The sequence below is a fragment of the Anopheles bellator genome, chromosome 1 (genome assembly GCF_943735745.2).
Source record: "Anopheles bellator chromosome 1, idAnoBellAS_SP24_06.2, whole genome shotgun sequence".
In the NCBI taxonomy this organism is placed as follows: domain Eukaryota; kingdom Metazoa; phylum Arthropoda; class Insecta; order Diptera; family Culicidae; genus Anopheles; species Anopheles bellator.
In genome coordinates, this window is record NC_071285.1 from 57,596,073 (window position 1) to 57,617,038 (window position 20,966).

Here is a 20,966-nt window from a genome sequence, read left to right on the forward strand (position 1 = left end):
CAAACAAGACCAACAGTAGACGTGAAAGAAAAACAATTTTATTCCTCCCGATCGCGATCGTGCGCCAGGATCGCGAGGCAGGGCAATTTTTCAATCGAGCAGAAACGGTGGCGCGCACGGCGAAAAGCAGATGAATTCTTGTTTAAACAAATAGCAATAAGAGGTAAGAGGTAAATATATAATCTACAATAAATAAGTTACACTCTTCCGCGTGCCTCGGAACCGGCGGCCGCTGGACTGCATCGCGTTCGCGGAGCGGAGCGTTCGCGGTCCACGGGGCACGGGACACTTAACCACGCATTATTCTGAACGCTTGACCCTCTTCGCTAGGGAGCGGGCGGACCGGTTTTTCTTAGGGATGTGTCGTTTCAACTGGTTGTGTTGTGTTTTGCGGTTAAAAAAGTCATATAAAAAAGATCCCCCGGTCCGCCGCCGCTCGCTATCACATACTTCTCCGGCAAATGGGGCGTGTATATAAAAACGGTACGGGTGGTAGAAAGAACTGCGTTACACTTCTTTCGGTTTTACATCTTCCTCAAACTTTCTCTGGCGTCTCTCTCCACTCGGCTCGCTCTCAAGTTCTCGTTTGTTGGGGGGGGGCAGCGGCTCTTGATTCTTTTTCCAGCAACACACCCAAGTGTGGAGAGCGCGGAAACAACGACGCGACAGAAACGAACAAAACGATTCTCTTCGATTCTTCCGGTAACTAAGCGCGGGTTGCGCGCACTGATCGTGGTTTTGTTGGCATGTAAATCCCAAAGCGAAGGAGTGAAAGCAGGCATCGGAGGCCCGGGAAAAACGTGTGAAGCAGAATTAGAAGGTGGTCAGCAGCTCCTCCTGGATGCTGTTCGAGCGCAGCAGCTGGCGAGGCGATTGGCCACCGATGCTGGAGATGGTCTCCGACTTGGTGGCTTCGTTCGTTTTCATCGTGTGATACTCTTCGGAGAATTGCTGCCGGAGATGAAGGGGAGAGAGTGTTTCATTAAAGGCCCGATTTATATGGCCGCGCCCCCTCTCAACGATCTTACCTTCAAACGGTTGCCAGGGAAGATCGCTCTCTCGCGCTTCTTCGTCATGAAGTCGGTGTGTACGAGCCAACGGTGGTCGAAGCACTCCTCAACCGTGGGACGTTTGCTGCAGGGGGTGGAAACAGTCCAAAGTGTCGTCAACACGGAACGCAACACGGCTTACAGCAAGAGCACTTACCCCGGGGCACGCTTGAAGATCAGCATCAGGAACCGGGTGGACTCGGCGGTAACCTCCTTGTAGAGGGCTTCGAAACGGTAGCGCACGAAGCTAATGTTGGCGCGCGTCTCAGACTCATCCTGCCCACGGAACGGACTGGTGGCGGACAGGAACAGATACGTCAGACAGCCGACCGCCCAGATGTCGGTCTGCGGGAGGGCAGCCTCATCGTTCAGGACTTCCGGTGCTGGAAAGGAAAAGCGTACGGCATTTAACTACGCGGCCACTACGCGGGCAACGCGGGCGCCGGCTACTTACGCATAAAGTCCAACCATCCCGTGCGCGTGACGTTGGTGCCCAGCTTCGAGACGTACTGGGCCGATCCAAAGTCGACCAGTTTCACCTGCACCTGGCGTACCGAGGCCATCACGATGTTGTCCGGCTGCAGGTCCAGGTGGGCGATGCCGCGCCAGTGCAGGTACTGCAGCCCGTCCAACACCTGGTTGATGATGGTGGCCACAATCTGCTCGCTGTACTCGGAGCGGCTGCTCAGGTACGTCAGCACGTCCGCACCCTGCAGCTTCTCGCTGACGAGGGCAGCGATCGAGGTGTTCTTCGGGCGGAACGCGGCCAACAGCGTGGCGATGCGCTCGTGGCGCAGGGTGCGTAGCATCTCAAACTCCCGCTCCACAGCCTCGGCCGCCCGCTCGTCGCCCAGCTCGAAGATCTTCGCCACCACGATCTTGTCGGTGGCCTTCTCCAAGCCCTTCACCACGATCGAGAACCGACCCCGGGCCATCTCCGACATGAACGTGTACTTCTCGCTGTAGTTACCCTCGATGCTCCACTTGAGCGGTATCTTTTCGTACGAGTAATCCAGCCGGCTGGACCGTTCCTCCGGGCCGACCTGCTGACCCGATTCCGTCAGCTGCTGGAGGTGCTTCATGGCGCGCGTGATCTGAATCTTCGGTGCACCCGCGTCCAGCGTCGTGATCGTCTTGGTCGGGATGCCACGATCGCTCCATCCGATGCGATTGTACGCCGCCAGTCGGAACTGGTAGCCCGCGTTCGGGCGCAGATCGTGCACGAGGTAAAACTCGTGATCGATGTTGCTGGCCACATCCACCCAGTCCACCTTGCCGTGCTCCTTGATCTCCAGACTGTAGCAGAACACCTGCGAGTTGCCATCGCTGCGCGGTTGCTTCCAGCGCAGCAGCACCTCCGTGTCGCTCACGGCGACCGCATCCGGCGAGTCCGGGGCGTCCGGAATGAGCGCAATCACCACCCGGCAGCGGGCCACCGTCTTGGCGATCCGATTGCTGGCCACCGCCTTGTAGATACCGACATCGTTGTGCGTGGCCGGATGGAACTGGATGACCGATCGGCCGTCCACATCGCTCAGCACCTTGATGCGGTTCGTGTCGGTGATGACCATATCGTTCCGGAACCAGGTGACGGACGGTTTCGGATCTCCGACGGCGTAGCAGATGATTTGGTTCGGTTCACCTTCGCGGATCGAAATCGTCTGCGGTTTCTCGCGGAAGAACGGTGGTTGGCCTTCGCGCTTGCACTCGATCAGCGCTTCCGCCTCGGCGTACGATCCGAGCCGTGTGCCGACTTCGGTGCGCAGTCGACGCGCCCCGGTCACACTGTCGTCCGTTCCGTAGCGACTGATGCGGCTACGGCGCTCATCGTCGATCTCCTCATCCATCACGTCGGTGAACCGACGACGCTCGCGAATGATCGGCAGCTGTCGGAGGGGGTGGGGGAACAGAGATTAGAATCAGGGGGACAGGGACTCAGCGGCTACTTACGCTGCCGTCGTAGTTCGAGTCCGACACGAGGCTGGGCGAACGGTGCTTGGCGATCTTCATGTACTCGCGCAGCCGGCACGGGAAGGTGGTGTCGCGCAGCTGCAGCAGGTACGTGTCCGGCCCGTACTGGTAGTGGCTTTCCGACTTGAACGAGGCCGTCTCGTAGTCCGGGTGGTTGTCCTTCGACACGTACTCCTCCCACTTCTTGCGCTTGTGCGGAATATCGTCCACCTGCATCGGGGGCGGCGTGCCCTCGGGCGTGAAGATGATGCCGGGCGGGTAGACCATGCGCGACGGGTGATCGAAGCAGCTCATCAGCGGTCGGCGCCGGTACCACGTGCGGCAGGACGCGTTCGTGTACCAGTCGCGGTAGTGGTAGTAGTAGCTGCGCAACCGATCCGTACCGATCTGATACTCGTCGAACGAACGGCGATAGATCAGGTCGAACCACGAGTGGTTCAGCGCGTCCCGGATCGTCATCCGGTGCTTCTCCTCGTACACCAGCAGCCGGGACACGAAGTCGCGCGCCTCGGCCGAGATCGATTCCCAGACCGAACCGACGAACGTCCACTTGCCGTCCTTGATCTTCGTCAGCGTTTCACGATCGTTGCGCCCCAGGAACGGGCTGTGGCCACCGAGCAGAATGTACGTGATGATACCGATGCACCACATGTCCTGCCCGAGACCGACCCCGCATCGGTTGATCACCTCCGGGGCGACAAACTCTGGCATTCCGTAGTCGAGTGTGTACAGCTTGTCCTCCTCGATGCGGCGCGCTAGGCCAAAGTCACAGATCTTCAGATTGTCGCTGCCGGGGTGCGCGATCAGTAGGTCCTTGATCGTCAGGCCCATGTGGCCGATACCCCGCGTGTGCATGTGCTCGAGCCCGAGCAACACCTGATACACGTAGATCGCGATCTGCCGCTCCGTGTAGTAGTCGTACTTGAGCAAATTGTCCCGCACCAGCTCTCCGCCCGACGCCAGCTCCAGGATCAACGTGATCGACCGGTTGATATCGTACGCATCGTGCAACCGAATCAGCTTCCGGTGGTTCAGCACGTTCATTATGTCGACCTCGTTGAACATGAACGGACGCAGATCGGGACTACCGTACATGATCTTCGCGGCAAAATTTCGCCCATTCAGCCGATCGGTCGCGTGGTACGTGATACCCTGCGTACCCCGGCCAATCTCATCGCCAATGTCGTAGAAGTCCTGATACACCTTGTTGCGGGCCCGCACATACGGCGTGCGATGGTGCGCATTGTACACGTAGTCCTCCTCCGTGTCTTCCACGTGGACCGTCACCGAGGAGCTGATCGAACCGATCGCGTTCCGGGCACTGATCGAGTACAGACCCTCGTCCTTCTTGATCGCGTCCGTCAGCAACAGAACACACGTGTCCGGTTCGTAGAAGATCATCTGCAAAAGGCAAGGGCATCAGAGATCAGTGGCATCAGAAAATCTGGCTTCCATCAGAAATCTGGCATACCTTAATGCGGGATGACTCGTGGATCGGTTGCCAGTCCTTGTACCACTTGATGTCCGGGAACGGTACGCCGGTGATCTTCGCTTCGACGCGTCCCGAGCGGCGTCCCATGATGAACACCTCTTCCGGGCGCTGCAAGAACCGTGGATACTCGCCCAGCTCGAGGCAAACACGCTGCCGGATGGAGCCGTACTCGTTCGAGGCGACCGCTTCGTACACGCCCACATCACGGTCCGTCATCCGGTTGATGAAGAGCGTGGCCTGGCCGTTACGGGTGTAGCTGAAGCTGTAACGGCCGCCCGCCTCGATGAGCTGATCGTTGAAGTAGTACTGCATGGTGGGCTTCGGGTAGCCGTACACGAACCAGAACAGGCTCACGTTGTGGTTCTTGGTGCCGTACTGGACCGGGTGCTCCTGGCGCAGGAACTCGGGCGCAACCGCCTGCCGACGATGGTTCGGACGCTCCACATCGAAATCGCGCGGATAGAACGACGAAGTATCGGGGCGGAAGTCACGGCCCTGGCCGAGGTACGGGTAGAACACCGGTGGTTCCGGTTCCAGCTTCTGCCGGTAGGTCTGCACGTACGGACTCGGATCGCTCACACCGTACAGATTCTCGACGCGTACGCGGAACTTGTACTCGCGGAACGGTTCCAGGTTGCGCACCTCACAGGAGCACCCACGGATACCGGAGCGGGTCGTGTGCCACTCACCGTCCGGCAGTTCAATCTGCTCCAGCTGATACGTCACCGGGTACCGTGGAACCGTCGTCATCGAGGGACGCCACGATAGGGTCAGGCGACGATCGGAGAGCTTCGAAATCATCGGTTTCTCCGTGAGCGGATACGGTGGCGTGTGCAGTAGGTCCTTGCCCTTGCCCTTGCCGTAACGGCGCCGCGGCCGGAAGTCCATCGGTTCGAACTTTAGGTTCGCGTGGCAGATGGCGTCACCCATATTGTTGACCGCCTTGCAGCTGTATCGGCCCAGGTCTTCCTCCTGCACGTCGTCCACGATCAACCGGGCCAGTCCGTTCTTCTCCGCCTCGATGCGGTACTTCTCGCTCGGCACTAACCGCCGGCCGTCCCGGATCCACTCGACCGTGGGCATCGGGAAGCCGTCGACGCAGACGGTAAACTTGGCCTTCATACCCTCCAGAAGCGTCAGATCGTTGATCTTCTTCATGAACGACGGTGGCGTCGGTTCGTCACGCTTTTCACTGTGTGGACACGGAAGAAAACCAATAAGCTTGGGGTTGATCGGGGTGCTCCCCCCTCGGATTTACTTACATTCTCGTCACGACGTCCAGCTTGGCCTCGATGGTGCTGCTACCCTCGCGGTTCGTGGCGGTGCACGAGTACAACCCCGTGTCCTCCGGGGCACACTCCTTGATGTAGAGACAGCAGCAATCACCCTCGTACTTCATCTTGTACCGATCATCGGGCCCGATCGGGGTTTCATTCTTGTACCACTGCACCTCCGGCCGTGGCACACCGACCAGCTTGGCCGGGAACTTAGCCTCCAGCCCGGGCAGCTGCTGTAGGTCACCGAAGGGATACACAAAGTTCGGCTTCTGGAACACCTTGCGCACGATGGCCGAGGCACGGGTTTCCGTTTCACCCAGCGGGTTCGCCATCAGGCACGCGTACTCGCCCGAGTCGGACATTTCGGCCGGTGCGATCGTCAGCCCGACGCTCCGACCGTCACAGGTGACCGTCACGCGTCCAGTCGGCTGCAGAGGCTCACCGTCCTTCGTCCAGATGACTTCGGGCGCGGGGTTACCGGCGAACCGGGCCGAGAACGTTAGTTCTTTGCCCTCGTCGGCCGTAATATCACGCAGTCCACCCAGGAAGCTCGGTGGCTCTTCCGGAAGCGACGGATCCGTCGTCGGCAGGATGCTTACCGTGGCAGCACTGATCGTTTCACCGTGCTCATTGTTCGCGATCGCCTGGTACTCTCCGCAATCGGTGCCACTCGTTTTGTCGAGCGCAAGCGTAAAGTATCCTTCACCCTCGTCCGCGACCCGATACCGATCGCCGGTGATCAGGGTGCCGTTGTGGGTGAACTTCAGGGCAGGGGTCGGATAGCCGATCACCTTCACGCCCAGCTTGACCGGGAAACCCTCGACGATGTTGGCGTCCATTAGCTCGGCCACAAACTGAGGCTTCTTGCCCTTCGGCACGATCTCCGTTACGGAGGCCGACTTGGCCTCCCCGTTCTTGTTGCGGACCTCGCACGTGTAGATACCGCCATCCTCGGGCGTGACGCGATCGATGATGAATCCGATCAACCCGTCCGGCTGGTTGATGAAGTTGATGCCTCGGGTCTGCCGCAGCGGTAATCCATCCTTGAACCAGCGTACCTCCGGCATCGGGAATCCGGCAATTTCCGCCTCCATGTGCAGCGTGTCCCCGACCGTTAGTCGGTGATCCTGCAGAGGACGAATAAACACGGGCGCCTTTTGCTTGGCTGCAATCGGTCAAAACCTGGTTAGCTCAATAGGGGATAGGTTGGTTTCGATAATACTCACGAGTGATTGCGACGCAGCACTGTGTGGTCACGTCTCCGCTCTTGTTCGAGAGCACCAGCTTGTAACAGCCGCTGTCCCCTGGCAGACAGTTTTCCACCAACAGTCGGCATACACCGTCGTGTCCGTACGTGATCTTCACACTGCGGGAGGAGAGCAAACGGAATCGGAAAATCACTACGACACCACTCGAAACAACCATTGGACTTACTGATCGTCCGCCTTGATCTCGTTCGAGTCCTTGTACCAGGTCATCTTCGGCAGCGGGCTACCGTCGACGATGCAGCGCAGTTCCAGCTTGTCGTCCTCCTCGAGGTCGATCGAGCGATCGAGACCCTTCCCGAAGACGGGCTGCTCGTTCTTCACCTGCACAGTAAACTTGGCCTCGGTTTCTCCGCCGATGCTGGTCGCCAGGCACGAGTATTCACCCTGCAACTCCGGGCCGAAGTGGCTGATAAACAGCTCGCTCGTCACCTCGGTATCGCCCTGCGTGACGATCTTGATCTTTGGCTCCTGCGACTCCTCGTCGATCTGGTGCTCATCGAGTGGGGTCCCGTTGTGCAGCCACTGGATGGCCGGACGTGGGACACCCTGCACTTCCACCTTGTTGTACACGTCGGCCCAATCGTGAACGGTCAGACAGTCCGGTTCCTTCGTGAACTTGGGTTTCTCGGCTGTGGATTAGAAATCGAGCTCGGTTAGAGGGCGATCCGTGCAGATGCGGTTGGAGTAGCTTACTGTGCACGATCAGGTTCGCGGTGGCCACCGTTTCACCGTGGGCGTTCGTAGCCGTCAGCGTGTAGGTGCCGTGTTCGGCCAGTGCGCAAGACTCGATCACCAACCTGCCGTGAGAAGAGCCCATTAGAATCAAATTCGATCGCCCCGGTGATCAGCTTACTTACGTGTAGATTTCCTTCTCGATATCGGAGATCACGTCGCAGTTATCGTTGTTGCACAGGTTCAGCCCATCCTTCGTCCAGGTGACCTTCGGCTTCGGGTTCGCCTTCACCAGCACCTGGAAGACGCCCTGCGTGAACGGCAGCACCGTCGTGTCGTGGAAGTTCTCAAACTCCGGCTTCAGCAGCACGTCCAGCCGGCCGTTCGATTCGTTAATGTCGTACTTGTTCTTCGCCCGGAACGTGTAGTCCCCGGTGTCGTAGTGGCGCGCCTGCGCGATATGCAGCGTGTACGTGATCTGCTTCAGGTTGTGCTCCAGCTCCTTAATTTCCGTTTTCATCTGCACGAAATCGTCAGCCGCCACCTCGACACCGTTCTGGAGCCAGCTGTACTCGGGTTCCGGGTCCGACGTGAGGGTGACCGAGAGCGTGACCGGTTCGTTCTTGTGCACCGCGATACTCTCCAGGCCCTTCACGAACTTGGGGCGGCGATACTCCTTGCAAGCTGCAAAAGCGGATTGAGGATTGAGGTTACATCGATTGCTGGCCGGTACCGGTTATACTCACGAATAACGGTCAGCTTGGCGGGCAGCGACTTTTCGCCGATACGATTCTTCACCACCGCCTTCCATTCACCGGCATCCGCTTCCTTCACGTCGCGGTTCTCGATCTTGTAGCTCGTCTGGAATGGTTCAAAGGTAAGGCTTTCGAACTTCACACAATAGGGACGCCACACTTACACCGGAATCGGTGATGCGGATACGGTCGGTAGCCTTCACCAGCTCATCGTTGTGGTACCAGGACACTTCCGGCCGCGGGATACCGTCGGCCTCCACGCTCCAGACCAGTGGCAGCGAGTCGAACGTCGTCACGTCGGCGATATCGGTCTTCAGAATCTCCGGCGATGCTGGATTAGGCGAGCGATCAAGATCGGTTAGTGAGATCGCGCAGAGCGAAGGTCAGAACTACGGGGCCACTACTAGAGATTGGTTGGGTTTTTGTTAGTTCTAACTAAACAGTTGCGTTGTGAGTCAGAAACCGATCGAACGATCGCTGTACAGAGAGATAGAGTATTTACAAGAGTGTGAAAGACAAACACAGAGACAGAGAGAGAGAGAGAGAGAGAGCGTAAGGAGCGAGCACTTTGTACAGGCGCTGAAAACGGGGACTCGTGGGACGATCGTGATCGTGCTATCGTGGCAACCCTTGACAAACACAAACACAGAACTCCTATGAAGAACGTATGTACACCGGCCAGCAACTATTCTAGTGCTGCTCTAGAACACCACAACACGCAGGAGAGGACACGGACACCCAGGGGGCGGCGGCCACTATCTACAACGGCAGGACGGCAGCGTTTTTGGAATTGACAGTAATTTAGGGAGAAAGGTTCCTGGAACCCGTTCCTACTTACCAATCGGTACCAATTCTGGGATCCCAAGAAAGACGAGTGGCACACGTTCGGTAGACGCGGTTAGTGAAGCGCTCAAAAGAATCTAAAACTGTTAGACACTCAAGTGGTCAGAAGCTTAAAAGATCCAGGCGGTCGGGGAAGATGGGAAGAGGGTGTGCCGCTGCTGGTGGGGCGTCTGTGTTGGGGTGTGTGTTTGCGGGTATACCTTCTGGGCGTGCCGATTCATTCGGTTCCCGTTCTACCGCCTTCTGGGCTTCGACCGAAGCCTTGACTTCCACCGGTTCCTTCACGAGCGATCGGCCGGCGGCCTCTGCTGCGATGATCTCCTCCCGTACCGGCTCGGCCACAGCAGTGACTGCGTCTACCTCACCCACCAGCTGCCGCTCCGCAGCCCGTCCCCGTTGGGGCAGGTCTTCTTCGAATGAAACCTTTTTCTCGATCGATCCCTTCTTCGGTCGCCCTTCCTCGATCGATCCGGCCGTTTCAAGTAGCCGCCCCCTGCTTGGTTGCTCTTGGGGAAGTTCGTCAACCTGCGGTTGCTGGCTGTTTTGACGCGAAAACTGTTCATCTTCTGAGGCCGAGGTGATGGACACACCGCGAGACAATTTGCCCCTGGCCGTTAGCTCACCGTCGGACTCGATCTCTTCGATCACGGTCCGGGTGGAGGCGGACAGGGACTCGACGAGTGACTGCTGGCGTAGCTTCTGTTCGGGCGACGCAAACGTGACCGTATCGATCTCCTCGACCTGGCAGGACGAAATGTGGGGCTTGGTCGGGTAGATGATCTTCTGCATGACCTCCTCGAACGGTGATCCGCCGTCCTCCTCGAAGATTACCGTTGTGGCGCGCATCTGGTGCACGGAGTGTGACTCTTCGGGGCCTTTTCGGGACAGGCCGTGTTTGGTGACAGTGTGCGCGTGTTTGTGTGCGCAGTGCGGATAGGATAAGAGGTGAGTGTGGGCTCAATAAACAATGGAACGGGCATTTCTATGTTTAGGGTGGTCCATCTAGTGTTTGGATGTCAAAGCCTTTACTAAATGTTTACAATTTCCAGAATGAAGTTTGATCGATCCTTTCAAATCCAAACACTCGATGGATCACCCTATACGGGTTTTGGTGCGTTTGTGTGCGGAAGGGAGGAGGACAAGAGGGAGCTTCATCGTGCCCATCGAAGGGACAAGGACTCGTTCATGCTTTGTGCGCTTTGAAACCATGAACGAGTACGATCTTCAGTCGATCGTTGGGATGGGCTAATGGAACATTGAAACGAAAACCGAAAAACATCAAATTACCTGTCACTATGGCCGCGTGGCTTTCCTCCGTACAAACCGCGATCATGACCGTTTCACCATGCTGACCGATCTTCATACACTCACTGATCATTCGGTGAGCTTCCGCGTTCTCGCCGGGGCTCGCTACGAGGGCCTCTGCCGTACACGGGGTTTTTGTGGCCAACGTAGCGCGTGTGGACCGTGACGTGTGGTGTGACGTGACGTGTGGTGTGTGGGACAAGGAGAATCGAAAGGGGTTCCGTGCCGTACGGAGGGCCAAACAGGAAACAGAGATTATTAACAAGGGATGGTTACACATACACGAAACGCGACTGGCTGGACTTCTTGCGCTCGATCACTCTTAGGGTGAGGTTGTCCGAAGTCGAGAACTTCTAACTATACAACACATTGGGAGCAGGTGGAACAGGCCACTCAATGCCGCGCTATGTACACTGCGTTGTGGATGTGCCTAGAGAGACTAGGGAGGACCCGCGGCAGCTTCTAAGACAGGCTTCTAGACAGGGCAAACGCGCAAGGCACAGGCAAAGTTCTATACAAATGCGACGGGCTCCACGTAGGTGGATCGCTGCCGTTACCCTCTTGTGTGGAGACCACCACAACCTCCGGTTCGCTCGCCACTTCCACCTCCGAGACCGCTTCCGGCACCGCGAGCGGTGCGACGATATCGACCACGGTCACAACCTCTTGCCGCAGCTCCTGCTCCGGCTCTTCGTGGGGCTCCTGGACAACGGGTTCCTGTAAAATAGTTTCTTCCTCCTCTTCTCGGTAGGTCTCGGTAACGATCGCTTCCTGCTCTACCACTACCTCTGGCCCGTCGAAATGTACAGCTGAGCGAGCGATCGACAAACGAACATAGAAGGGATTATCACAATGGTTCGGTTTGGTTTGGGACACGCTGTGATACACAGGGGTTGGGGGGGTGTTGTTTGGAGCAAACCAACATATAGGAGCTATCTATAGGGACTCCACCAAGAACCGCTTCGAACCTGCTACCCCGTGGGCGCAACCGGAACGCCCGATACTTACTTTGCACGACGACGCGTCCTTTGGTCGTGGCGGTTCCGATCGAGTTGACGGCCCTCACCTCGTAGTCTCCCGAGTCCGCGCCGCGCACCATCGTCAGCGAGAGCGTGTAGTTCTCGATGCGCTGCGAATCACGCTTGATCGTCAGCCGGGCATCGGTTTGGATCGGTTGGCCATTCTTGAACCACGTCACTTCCGGCACCGGCTCGGCGTAGATCTCGACCTCGAGCGTGAGCGTCGTGTTCTCGTCCACGTCCGTGTCGACGAGCGGTTTGCGGACCTTCGGCGAACACTGGACGATCGTCTTGGCGCTCGACTCGTCCGTACCGTGCTCGTTGGTGACCCGCGCCTTGTACACACCCTGCATCTCGGGCTTCGCCTCCTTCAGCACCAACTGATAGTAGAGGCCATCCTCCTGCAGCTTGTACTCGTTGCGAGACTCCGTGATTTCCACATCATCGATGTACCACTGGACCTTCGGGCGCGGGTAACCGTCGGCCTTCAGCTCCAGCAGCACGTTCGTGTCACCTTCCGTGCACGTCACGGTGGTCAGCTGTTCGCGCACCTTCGACTTGGTGTTCACGCTCACCTGCGACTTCTCCGTGACCGTGCCGTAATCGTTGATGATGTCGGCCGTGTACAGCGCCGTATCGTCCCGGTTGGCGGCGTGAATCTTCAGCACGTAACGCCCGTCATCGGCCACGATGATGATGCGCTTACCGTCGGCCACCACCTCGTGCCCATCCTTGTACCAGCGCACGATCGGTGCCGGATTACTTTCCGCCTTCACGATCAACTCAATGTCCTCCTTCTCGTTCACGATCGTTTCCTCCTGCAGCTTCAGCGTGGTGCGCGGTGGCGAGTTGATCGTAAACTCCCAGAACTCGGACGCCTGGCTGATCTCGTTCATCGCAATTATCTGAAGGGAAACGCGCGATCAGTTCGGAGTCGTTCCAGCGCTCCGGAGCACACTTACCGAGTAGTTGCCGGCGTCCTCCAGGATGGTTTGGCTAAACTTGATGATGTGGTAGCTCTCGGCGGTCAGGAACTTGATGCGGTCATCCTCGTGGATCTCCTTGCCATTGCGGAAGAAGCGGACGGTGGCCGCCGGAACAGCGGTCACCTCGATCGACATCTTGTACGGTTCCTTCACCATCGCCGACATGTCGTGCGGTTTCGTGATCGACGGTGGCGTCTTCACGACCAGATTGATAAAGGTCGAGTCCTCGCCGAGCTCGTTCTGGGCCACGATTGAGTATGCGCCGGCATCGGAAGCCTGCACGTCCTTGATCACGAGCGACACGGATTCGGCGTCCTCGTAGAGGAACTTGTAGCGACCGCCCGGTTCGATGATCGTACCCTCGTGGCGCCACACGATCTCGGGCTTCGGGTAGCCGCGGACCTTCATCTCTAGCAGCGCCTTGCCACCGATCCGGGCCAGCGCTTCCTTCGACTCGATCTCCAGGTGCGGCTTGGATGGTTCCTGCATCAGCTGGTTCACTTGCCCCTGAACCGTCAGTTCAGCGCTACACTGGATGTTACCCGAGGCGGTCGCGGCAACACAGGTGTAGAGTCCAGCATCCTCCGGTCGCACGTGCTGGAAGACAAGTGCCAGCGAGTCGGAATCATCCGCCATCAGCACCTTGAAGCGCTCCTCCGGATCGAACGCGGCCCCGTTCTTCTTCCACACGAACTTGCTCTTGTCGTCCAGGTGGTCGAGCTCGGAGAACAGATCGAGCTGATCCGCCACCAGCAGCTGCGCCTTGGTCGTGGTCGTACCGAATTTGTTCCAGGCAGTGCACGAGTACACGCCACAATCGCCCTTGTGGACCTCCGGGATCACCAGCTCGTAGAAGCCGGTCTCGGCGTGATCGCGCTTGATCTTCATGCGCTTGTCCGTGTCCAGGATTTCCTTATCATCCTTGCAGCTACAGCGTCGATTAAGGGGGGCGGGAAGAAAGAGAGCCAAGACATGCAGGTTGGCCAACATGCAATCAGATCGAAGCGGATCCTATGTTAGTATCTCGAGCACACTATCTCGAACACACTCGGCACACTTACAATCGAACTTTCGGATCCGGATCGCCCTTCACCTTCACCATGAACGTGAGGTAGGTTTTCTCGATCACCTCCGTGTCCTTCAGCTGGACGCTAAAGACCGGCGAGTTGGACTGCGACAGTGCCTTACGCTGCTCGGATGTCACTGTGCAGGGAAAGAGACCATCATTACCTACTACCAGAAGTCTGCGATCGAGTCGGGTGGTTACTTACGCGCCTCGACGATCAGTTGGGCGGTACAGGACGCACTCTCGGTACCGTTGATGGCACGCGCCGTGTAGATGCCGCTGTCCTCCTCGCGACAGTGCTGCACCTCGAGCGTGTACGACAGATCGTCGGTCTCGCGTGTGATCACGCGATCCGCCAGCCGGTCGTCCATCGGTTTGTTGTCCTTCAGCCACTGCATCGTGGAGTGTTCATCCACCTGGACGCTAAACTTGGCATTGTCACCCGCTGTGGAGGAAACGCGTATTACTACCGACAGGACTAGGCAATCATTTGGGGGCAGGCAGTGCGTGGAGATGATGACTTTATAGAGAATGCTGATCACACGATCGCTACCTCAAGGACTCCTAAGTAAGAAGATGTTTTAAGTATCGAAGATCACCTGGCATCAACGGGGATTAAGAACCGGTAAACCGGTCCCGGAGGGACCCAGGACCGAGAGTCGATACAAGAAGCGTCACACTAGCGCGGGACGACACGGGACGGAACACTTGAAGTGACAAGCACAACTACTATGAAAGCGTTCGTCTACAAAAGCGATCAGATCGATTAGAGGGTTCTGGATAAGAAAGGGGACAGCAGACGCCGAAAAAGCCGAAAGCCTGGAGTCGGGAGGTTGTCTGGGAGGTCCGAAAAGTCGCTAAAAGATGGCGGCGAGAGGACGGTTCGAGGTGACGTGAAATGGTTCGGCATGATAACTTACGCTCCACATTGAGACCGCGGATCGGTTTGACGAAGTGCGGCCGAATGTTTGTCGGGACGCGGATTTTCTTCGTATTGGTCGACGACATCTTGGTCTCGTGTTTCGTCTCGATCGCCGCGAGCTCTCGCTCTTGCACTAGAGATGTATGCGTGTCAGTATCGATTGTAAACGATTGATCGAGTGAGCACGTAGTGGTAGTGAAAGTGATCGTGTGGGACGTTTGTTTTGGGTTCGTTTAATGTTGTGCAACATTGAAAGCCAGCCATTAGCCCGCATATTAGATTATGTGCGTGCGTATTTTAGTGATCGAGTGGAGAGAAAAAGAGAGAGAGAGAGAGAGAGAGAGAAGCAGTCAATTAGAGAAAGAATTGTTCTGAAAATCACCAATCAACATAAACGATGCCTGTTTAGCGAGTGAACCACTTAAACGATAGTTTTAAAAGTCTTTGCAGGAACGTTTTAATAGGATTAGCGTGAGGCGAACCGCAACGCGTGGAGTGCGATCATTCGGAACGAACTAATTATAGAAAACCATTTGCGTTGCATCACCACACCAGCCAACGATGGCCCGGCGAGGGGGCATTAGTGACAACAACACGCTAGACAACACAAACAATCCGTCCGGATGGGTTAGGAGGATATAATTTTGGGTTCCATTCACGGTGAGTGAGCCACTAGGACATTGCGTAACTATAACATCGACGTGCAGCGCGAACGGAGCGACGAACATGGAACATTAAAGTGCGTGCGGGTTGCGGCTGGCCACACGGGTCCGCCCGGCTGTACCTTCGGTGGTGCCCTTCACGCGGTGGGATTTGGAGTGGCGCCCGGCCCCACCCCCGTACTGGTCCTCCATTCGGAGCTCCCGCTCGATCAGCACCACGTTCGGGTCGGCCGTACACACTTTCGTGCCCGTCACAGGATCCTCCACCGTGTACTGGTACTCGTAGGCCGGTTCCCGCGGTCGCTTGTCCTCCTCCGGTTCCGGGATGACGATCGCGTCGAACTCGCCCTGTTCGGCCTTGATGATGGTGTCCTCCGCGTACAGCACCGTTTCGTCCGCCTTCTTGCAGATGCTCTTGATGCCCTTCAGCTTCCGGTGGGCGGCCGCGATCGAAAAGTCCGGATCGGGTTCGTTGATTTCGCCGTCGAAGAACGCCTGCGTCTTGCGCTCGAGCTCGTCCGTGTTGACCACCAGCTTGCGGGTGATCTTCGGTGGGGGTGGCGGCGGTGGACGCTCCTTTTTGATGAACACCTCGATCGTCGCCTGGTAGACGGGCGGTGGCGGAGGGTCGAAAAACGTCGGCAGCTGTAGGGGCGCCGGAGTGCGCTTCCGGTCCTCGTCCTCACCGTTACCGTCTCCGGTTGCCTCTTGGCCCTGATTCGGTGGTGGCGCCTGTTGATCCGCTGTGCCCGATGATTGTTGGGCCGCAGAACTGTCCGAATCCTGGCCGGCCGGCGGTGGGTTGTTGGTGTCCCCGCCCGAGGTGGCACTAGCCTTGGTCACTGGCGGGAGCCGGGGTTCGGTGGTCGTTTCCAACACCGACTGCACGTAGCTCTTGGTGGCCTCGATCTGCTGCAGGAACTCGGAAGCGGTATCCTTGATCTGCTGGATTTCACGGACCCCGCGCCGCTCGAACTTGCGGCGAATCTCCTGCTCCTCGAGCTCCCGGAAACGGCGCGCTTCGGCCTGGGCCGCCTTCTCGCGGGCGTAGATCTCCTCGATTTTGCGGTTCAGCGCCTCCTCGCGGGACTTTTGCTCCACCACGGACTCGAGGTCCTCGTTGGAGTCGGAGTCGGACACCGCCTCGTCGGGCGTACCGTGGCCCGGTGCACGGGCGGTATCCGCTGCGTGTGGAGGGAGTTCAAATGTGGGAAACAATAGCGTATTCTCTAACCTTACACCGTGGCAAGATGGATGAATGAATGAAGAAGCGGCGTGTGTATGGCGCAACAGGGGGAGGGGTTGCAAGCGAGCAAGCGCAAGCGGGGCCACTTACCTTTCTTTGTCGTGACAGTCTCAACCTTCTTGGCAGCGTCCGGCACGGTCTTCTTTTCGGCCTCGACCTTCACCGAGTCCACCGGCTTCGGAACCGACGGTTCCGGGATTTTGGCCGGCTCGGGTTTCTTACCTACGTCCGCCCGTTTGGGCTCGGTTTCCTTGGGTGGTGGGCTCACTTTTTGGGAAGACTTGGGAGGCTCAACCTTCGATGGTTTGCTGGGTTCGGCTGGCTTAGGTTTCGGTGTCTCGACCGCCGGTTGTTTGACCGGTTCGGTCTGCTTCACGATAGCTGCGCTCTTCTCGGGGGCTTTCGGTTCAACCGTTTTCTTGGTCGGTTCCGGAACCTTCGGTTGCTCCGGAGATTTCGGTGCGGTAGTTGGCGATTTTTTCTCCGGTTCGACCGGTTTGGCAGTCGGTTCCGCTTTTACTGGCACCGCAGGCTTCGACGGTACGGTAGTTTTGGGTGCTTCTGGGGTCTTCGGCGATTCTGCTAGCTTCACAGTCTCGGCTGCTTTCGGTGGTTGCTTTGCTGCCGGAACAGGCTTCGATTGCTCGGTGGATTTGCTAGGTACGGCTGGTTTGCTAGTAGCTTCAGCCGATTTTGGCGGTTCTACGACCTTGGCAGGCTCAGCGGTCTTCTTAGTGTCCACAGGTTTGGGAATCTGCTTCGCAGGTTCAGCGGGTTTAACTGTCACTGCCTGCTTCGGTTGCTCGACAGGCTTCACCGGCGCACTCTTAGATGTGTCTACAGACTTTGCTGGTTCGGTTGGCTTGGTTTCTTCGGTGGGTTTCGCAGTCTTCGGAGTCTCAACTGGCTTTGGTGTCTCTGCTGGTTTCGCTGTAGTCTTGGGTTTTACCGGTTCAGTTGGTTTGGTGGGTTCTGCGGCCTTCGCGGTCTTTGGAGTCTCGATCGGTTTAGGAGGCTCTGCTGGTTTCACTGCTTCAGCCGGTTTCGGTTGTTCAACAGGCTTCACCGGCGTACTCTCTGCCTTCGCCTTTGGAGCCTCAGTTGACTTAGTTGTCTCTGCTGGTTTCGCTGCAACAGTAGGCTTCGGTTGTTCAACGGGTTTCACCGGCGCACTCTTGGAAGTGTCTACTGACTTCGCTGGTTCGGTAGGTTTGGTTGGCTCTGCCTTCGCCTTTGGAGCCTCAACCGGCTTAGGAGATTCTGCAGGTTTCGCTACAACAGTAGGCTTCGGTTGCTCGACAGGCTTGGGTTTTGCCGGTTCAGTAGGTTTGGCCTGCTCTACGGTCTTTGCAGGTTCTGCTGGTTTTTTAATCTCCGCTGCTTTTGGCGATTGTTTCACTGGTTCCGTGGATTTTTCTGCTACAGTAGCCTTAGGAGTCTCCACGCGTTTGGTTGGTAATACAGGCTCGCTCGGCTTCGATGGCTTACTATCCGGCTCTTTGGGTTTGACAACTTCCGCGGGCTTCGACACTGCCTGTTGTTTTGGACTCTCCGGTTTCGGTGCCTGTGCGGCCTTGAATGGTTCCGCCGTTTTCTTCGGCGAAGGAGATTTCGGGCCCTTACCGCCCTTCGACTTCTTGGGAGAATCGGGACGCTTTTCGTCGACTTTAGTTACCGGTGGGTCGGGTAGTTTGAGAGGCTCGGGGATCTTCTTTTTAGCTTCCGCCACAGGCTTAGTATCCGGCGGCTGCTGGGATGCCTCTGCAACTTTCGCGCTGGTCTTGGTGAGCTGTTCGGATTTTTGTTTTTCAGTGACCTGCGCTGTTTTGGAAACGGTCACCGATTCGGAGCCCTTACTGACGATCGTTTGCTCCTTCTTTACCTCCGCTTCCACCGACTTACTGACGACCTTTTCTTCTTTCTTCACGGCCACCGGAAGCTTCGATTCGGTCGAAGCTACCTTAGTCGCTACCTCGTCGGGATTCTGCTGAGACTGTTGTCGGCGAAGTGCGTACTTGGCTTCGATCTGTGCAATCTTCGACTGTGGCTCGTCGCTGGCCACCGTCGTCGACGTCGTTTGGTCCTGCTGCGACTGTACCGAGACAACGGTCGCTTCCGCTGATTTTACTTCCACTTGTTGGATTTCTTGGAGTTGTTGCTGTTGACGTGCTTTCAGAGCGGCATACTTGGATTCGATCTGCTGAATCTTTGACAGTGCCTCCACCGGTGGCGTGTCCGGTGTGGCGGCCGGTTTCGTTTCGTCGCCAGATGGCGCTACTTCGGCACACTCTTTTACCAACTCCTTGGCCTGCTTGATGTGCGCATGGTACTTCGACTCGAGCTGCTGAAGTTTCGTGAGCGGTTCCTCGGTTACGGATTGCTGCTGCGATGGTTGAACGGCTACTGTCTGCTGGGTTTCGGTCTGCTTCACCGACTCTTCCGCAGACGACGTGAGAGACGACTTTCGCGCAGCGTACTTCGATTCGATCTGCTGTATCTTCGACACGGCCTCGCTGCTCTGCGTTACGGTGCTTTCCTGTCGAGCCGCTTCCTGTTTTTGGGCCGCGTACTTTGCCTCGATTTGCTGCACACTGCTCGTCTGTTGCTGCTGCTGCTGCTGCTGGACGGTCGCGGAACTCGCTTGAGTGTGCTGTTCGTGCAGAAGCTTCTCCTGCTTCTGTTTGAGCGCCGCAAACTTCGACTCCACAATCTGGAACTTGGCGTCTACGATGTCCGATTTCTGCTCGAGCTGCTTCTGCTTGAGCGCGGCGTACTTGGATTCGATCTGCTTGATTTTGGTCTGCTGATCGAGGAGTTGTTGTTGGGTATCGGCCGCTGTTTCCGTCGCGACGGACAGCGATTCCGAGGTGGACGAGGTGGACGATTCGACGCGCACCTTGCTGCTCTTCGAGACGCTTTCGAGCTGCACCTCTTGCTGGCGCTTGACCGCGGTGGTCCGATGCGATTCCTGCACCTCCTGTTGCTTCACGACGCTAACCGAAGCGGTCGTCGACGTCGAGGACTTTTGCTGTACCACCTCGTGGGATTGCACTGTGGCGGAGCTGCTGCTCTCCTGCTTCGTGTGCGTTAGGTCGAGCTTCTTGCCGGACTTTTTCACTTCGAACGCCGCCAAACGTTCCTGGACGGAGGCGGATTTTTCTTCCTCGTCCGCCGGCTCCACTCCTTGGTCCGCTAGCGGTAGGTGCTGCTGCTGTTGCTGCTGCAGGTACTGGATCTTCTGGAGCGCTTGGTGCGACTCGTCGCGGCTCGTTTTGTGCTTGAACACGACGTAGTTGTCCGCGATGTCCGACGGCCGGATGTTCTCGTCGGTCTTGTGCGCTTCGATGCGCTGCGGCAGCTTGATGATGGTGTCGTCAATGTTCGTCTGCGTCGGATCGATGCGCAGATCGTCGTTGGAGTGCTCCTGCAGGGCGACGGCGTTGCTAGCGTACTCCTCGATCTCGTAGATCCAGCGTTGCTTCGCTTCCTCCGAGTACGCGATCAGATGGACCGGATCGCCCTTGGACTTCGGTTGGAGCTCGAAGGCCCGCGCGTCGATCTCCTTCAGTGCGCAGTCCGGCAGGCGCACGATGTCCTTGAGGATGAAGATCGACCGGTCGTCCGACAGCCGCTTCGCCTTGGTGATCAGGATGCGCGACTTGAAGAGAAACAGGTAGCGCTCCTTGATCTTGTTCTCCCTGTCCCGGACGCCAAAGTACTCGTGCGCTAGGACACGGCCAAGCTTTTGCAGGTTGCCTGAAGTATAGGGAGGATATGGAAAGAGTTTGGCGAGTTCCGCTTCGGTCACCGCGGGCGCTGGCGTTTGCATACCTCTGAATCCTTCGATATTCTCGAGAAACCTGTTGTTGGCCGCCCGGCTCGGCACCGAGAGCATCAGCTCGAGGGCCTTCTGGATGTCGAGCACATTCTCACCGAGGGCGGTCGAGTACTTGAGCAGCTCCTGTTTCGGGTGAGGGTGCGATGGTCAAAACTTGTTCCTCAACAGGTGTGTGTCTCGTGTTTTCGACGGAGGTGCCGCCTTGCCTCCACGTCTTGGTTTGCGCCCAGTTTCTCGCTCTCCGAAGGTGGCCATTTGTCTCTGTCCCCGTGTTTTGTGTGTTTCGATGCGGTGTTTTGCGTTGGTGTGGTTTGCTTTTGGTGATGAAAGCGAATGTTGATCCAATATCGATCGGGTATGTTTCGAGCCAAACGAGTCCGTTAGGTGCGGGATAGAGGCGTGCGTTGCCTGCTCGGCCACTAATTAGGAGGAAGGCGACCGGTTTGGGAAGGGTTCAAATTTAGACTACAACACGCCATTGCTTACGCCGAGTGTTATCCGTTAGCGAGCCGAATTCCTTACGATTTGAAAAAAGAAATATAAGACCGCCGTGGTCAAGTGCCTTTTTTTCTACTCATTCGTGTGGAGTGTATTG

The 20,966-nt window shown here is 57.3% G+C and overlaps 1 protein-coding gene across 1 annotated transcript; it reads right to left on the bottom strand.

Moving 5' to 3' along the window:
- Positions 1–16: 16 nt before the first annotated feature.
- LOC131212842 (obscurin) lies at positions 17–20,443 on the bottom strand. Its single transcript, XM_058206890.1, has 23 exons — positions 20,365–20,443; positions 16,624–20,289; positions 15,410–16,471; positions 14,624–14,758; positions 13,909–14,148; positions 13,699–13,840; positions 12,614–13,565; positions 11,641–12,556; positions 10,615–10,749; positions 9,528–10,202; positions 8,649–8,815; positions 8,476–8,590; positions 7,915–8,413; positions 7,751–7,854; positions 7,224–7,686; positions 7,016–7,155; positions 5,775–6,954; positions 4,492–5,704; positions 3,000–4,421; positions 1,504–2,935; positions 1,207–1,432; positions 1,029–1,134; positions 17–951 (listed from the first exon to the last, which is right to left on the bottom strand). The coding sequence occupies exons 1-23, from the start codon at positions 20,426–20,428 to the stop codon at positions 814–816; spliced, it is 15,192 nt and encodes a 5,063-aa protein (XP_058062873.1). The 5' UTR covers positions 20,429–20,443; the 3' UTR covers positions 17–813.
- Between the last annotated feature and the right edge of the window lie 523 nt (positions 20,444–20,966).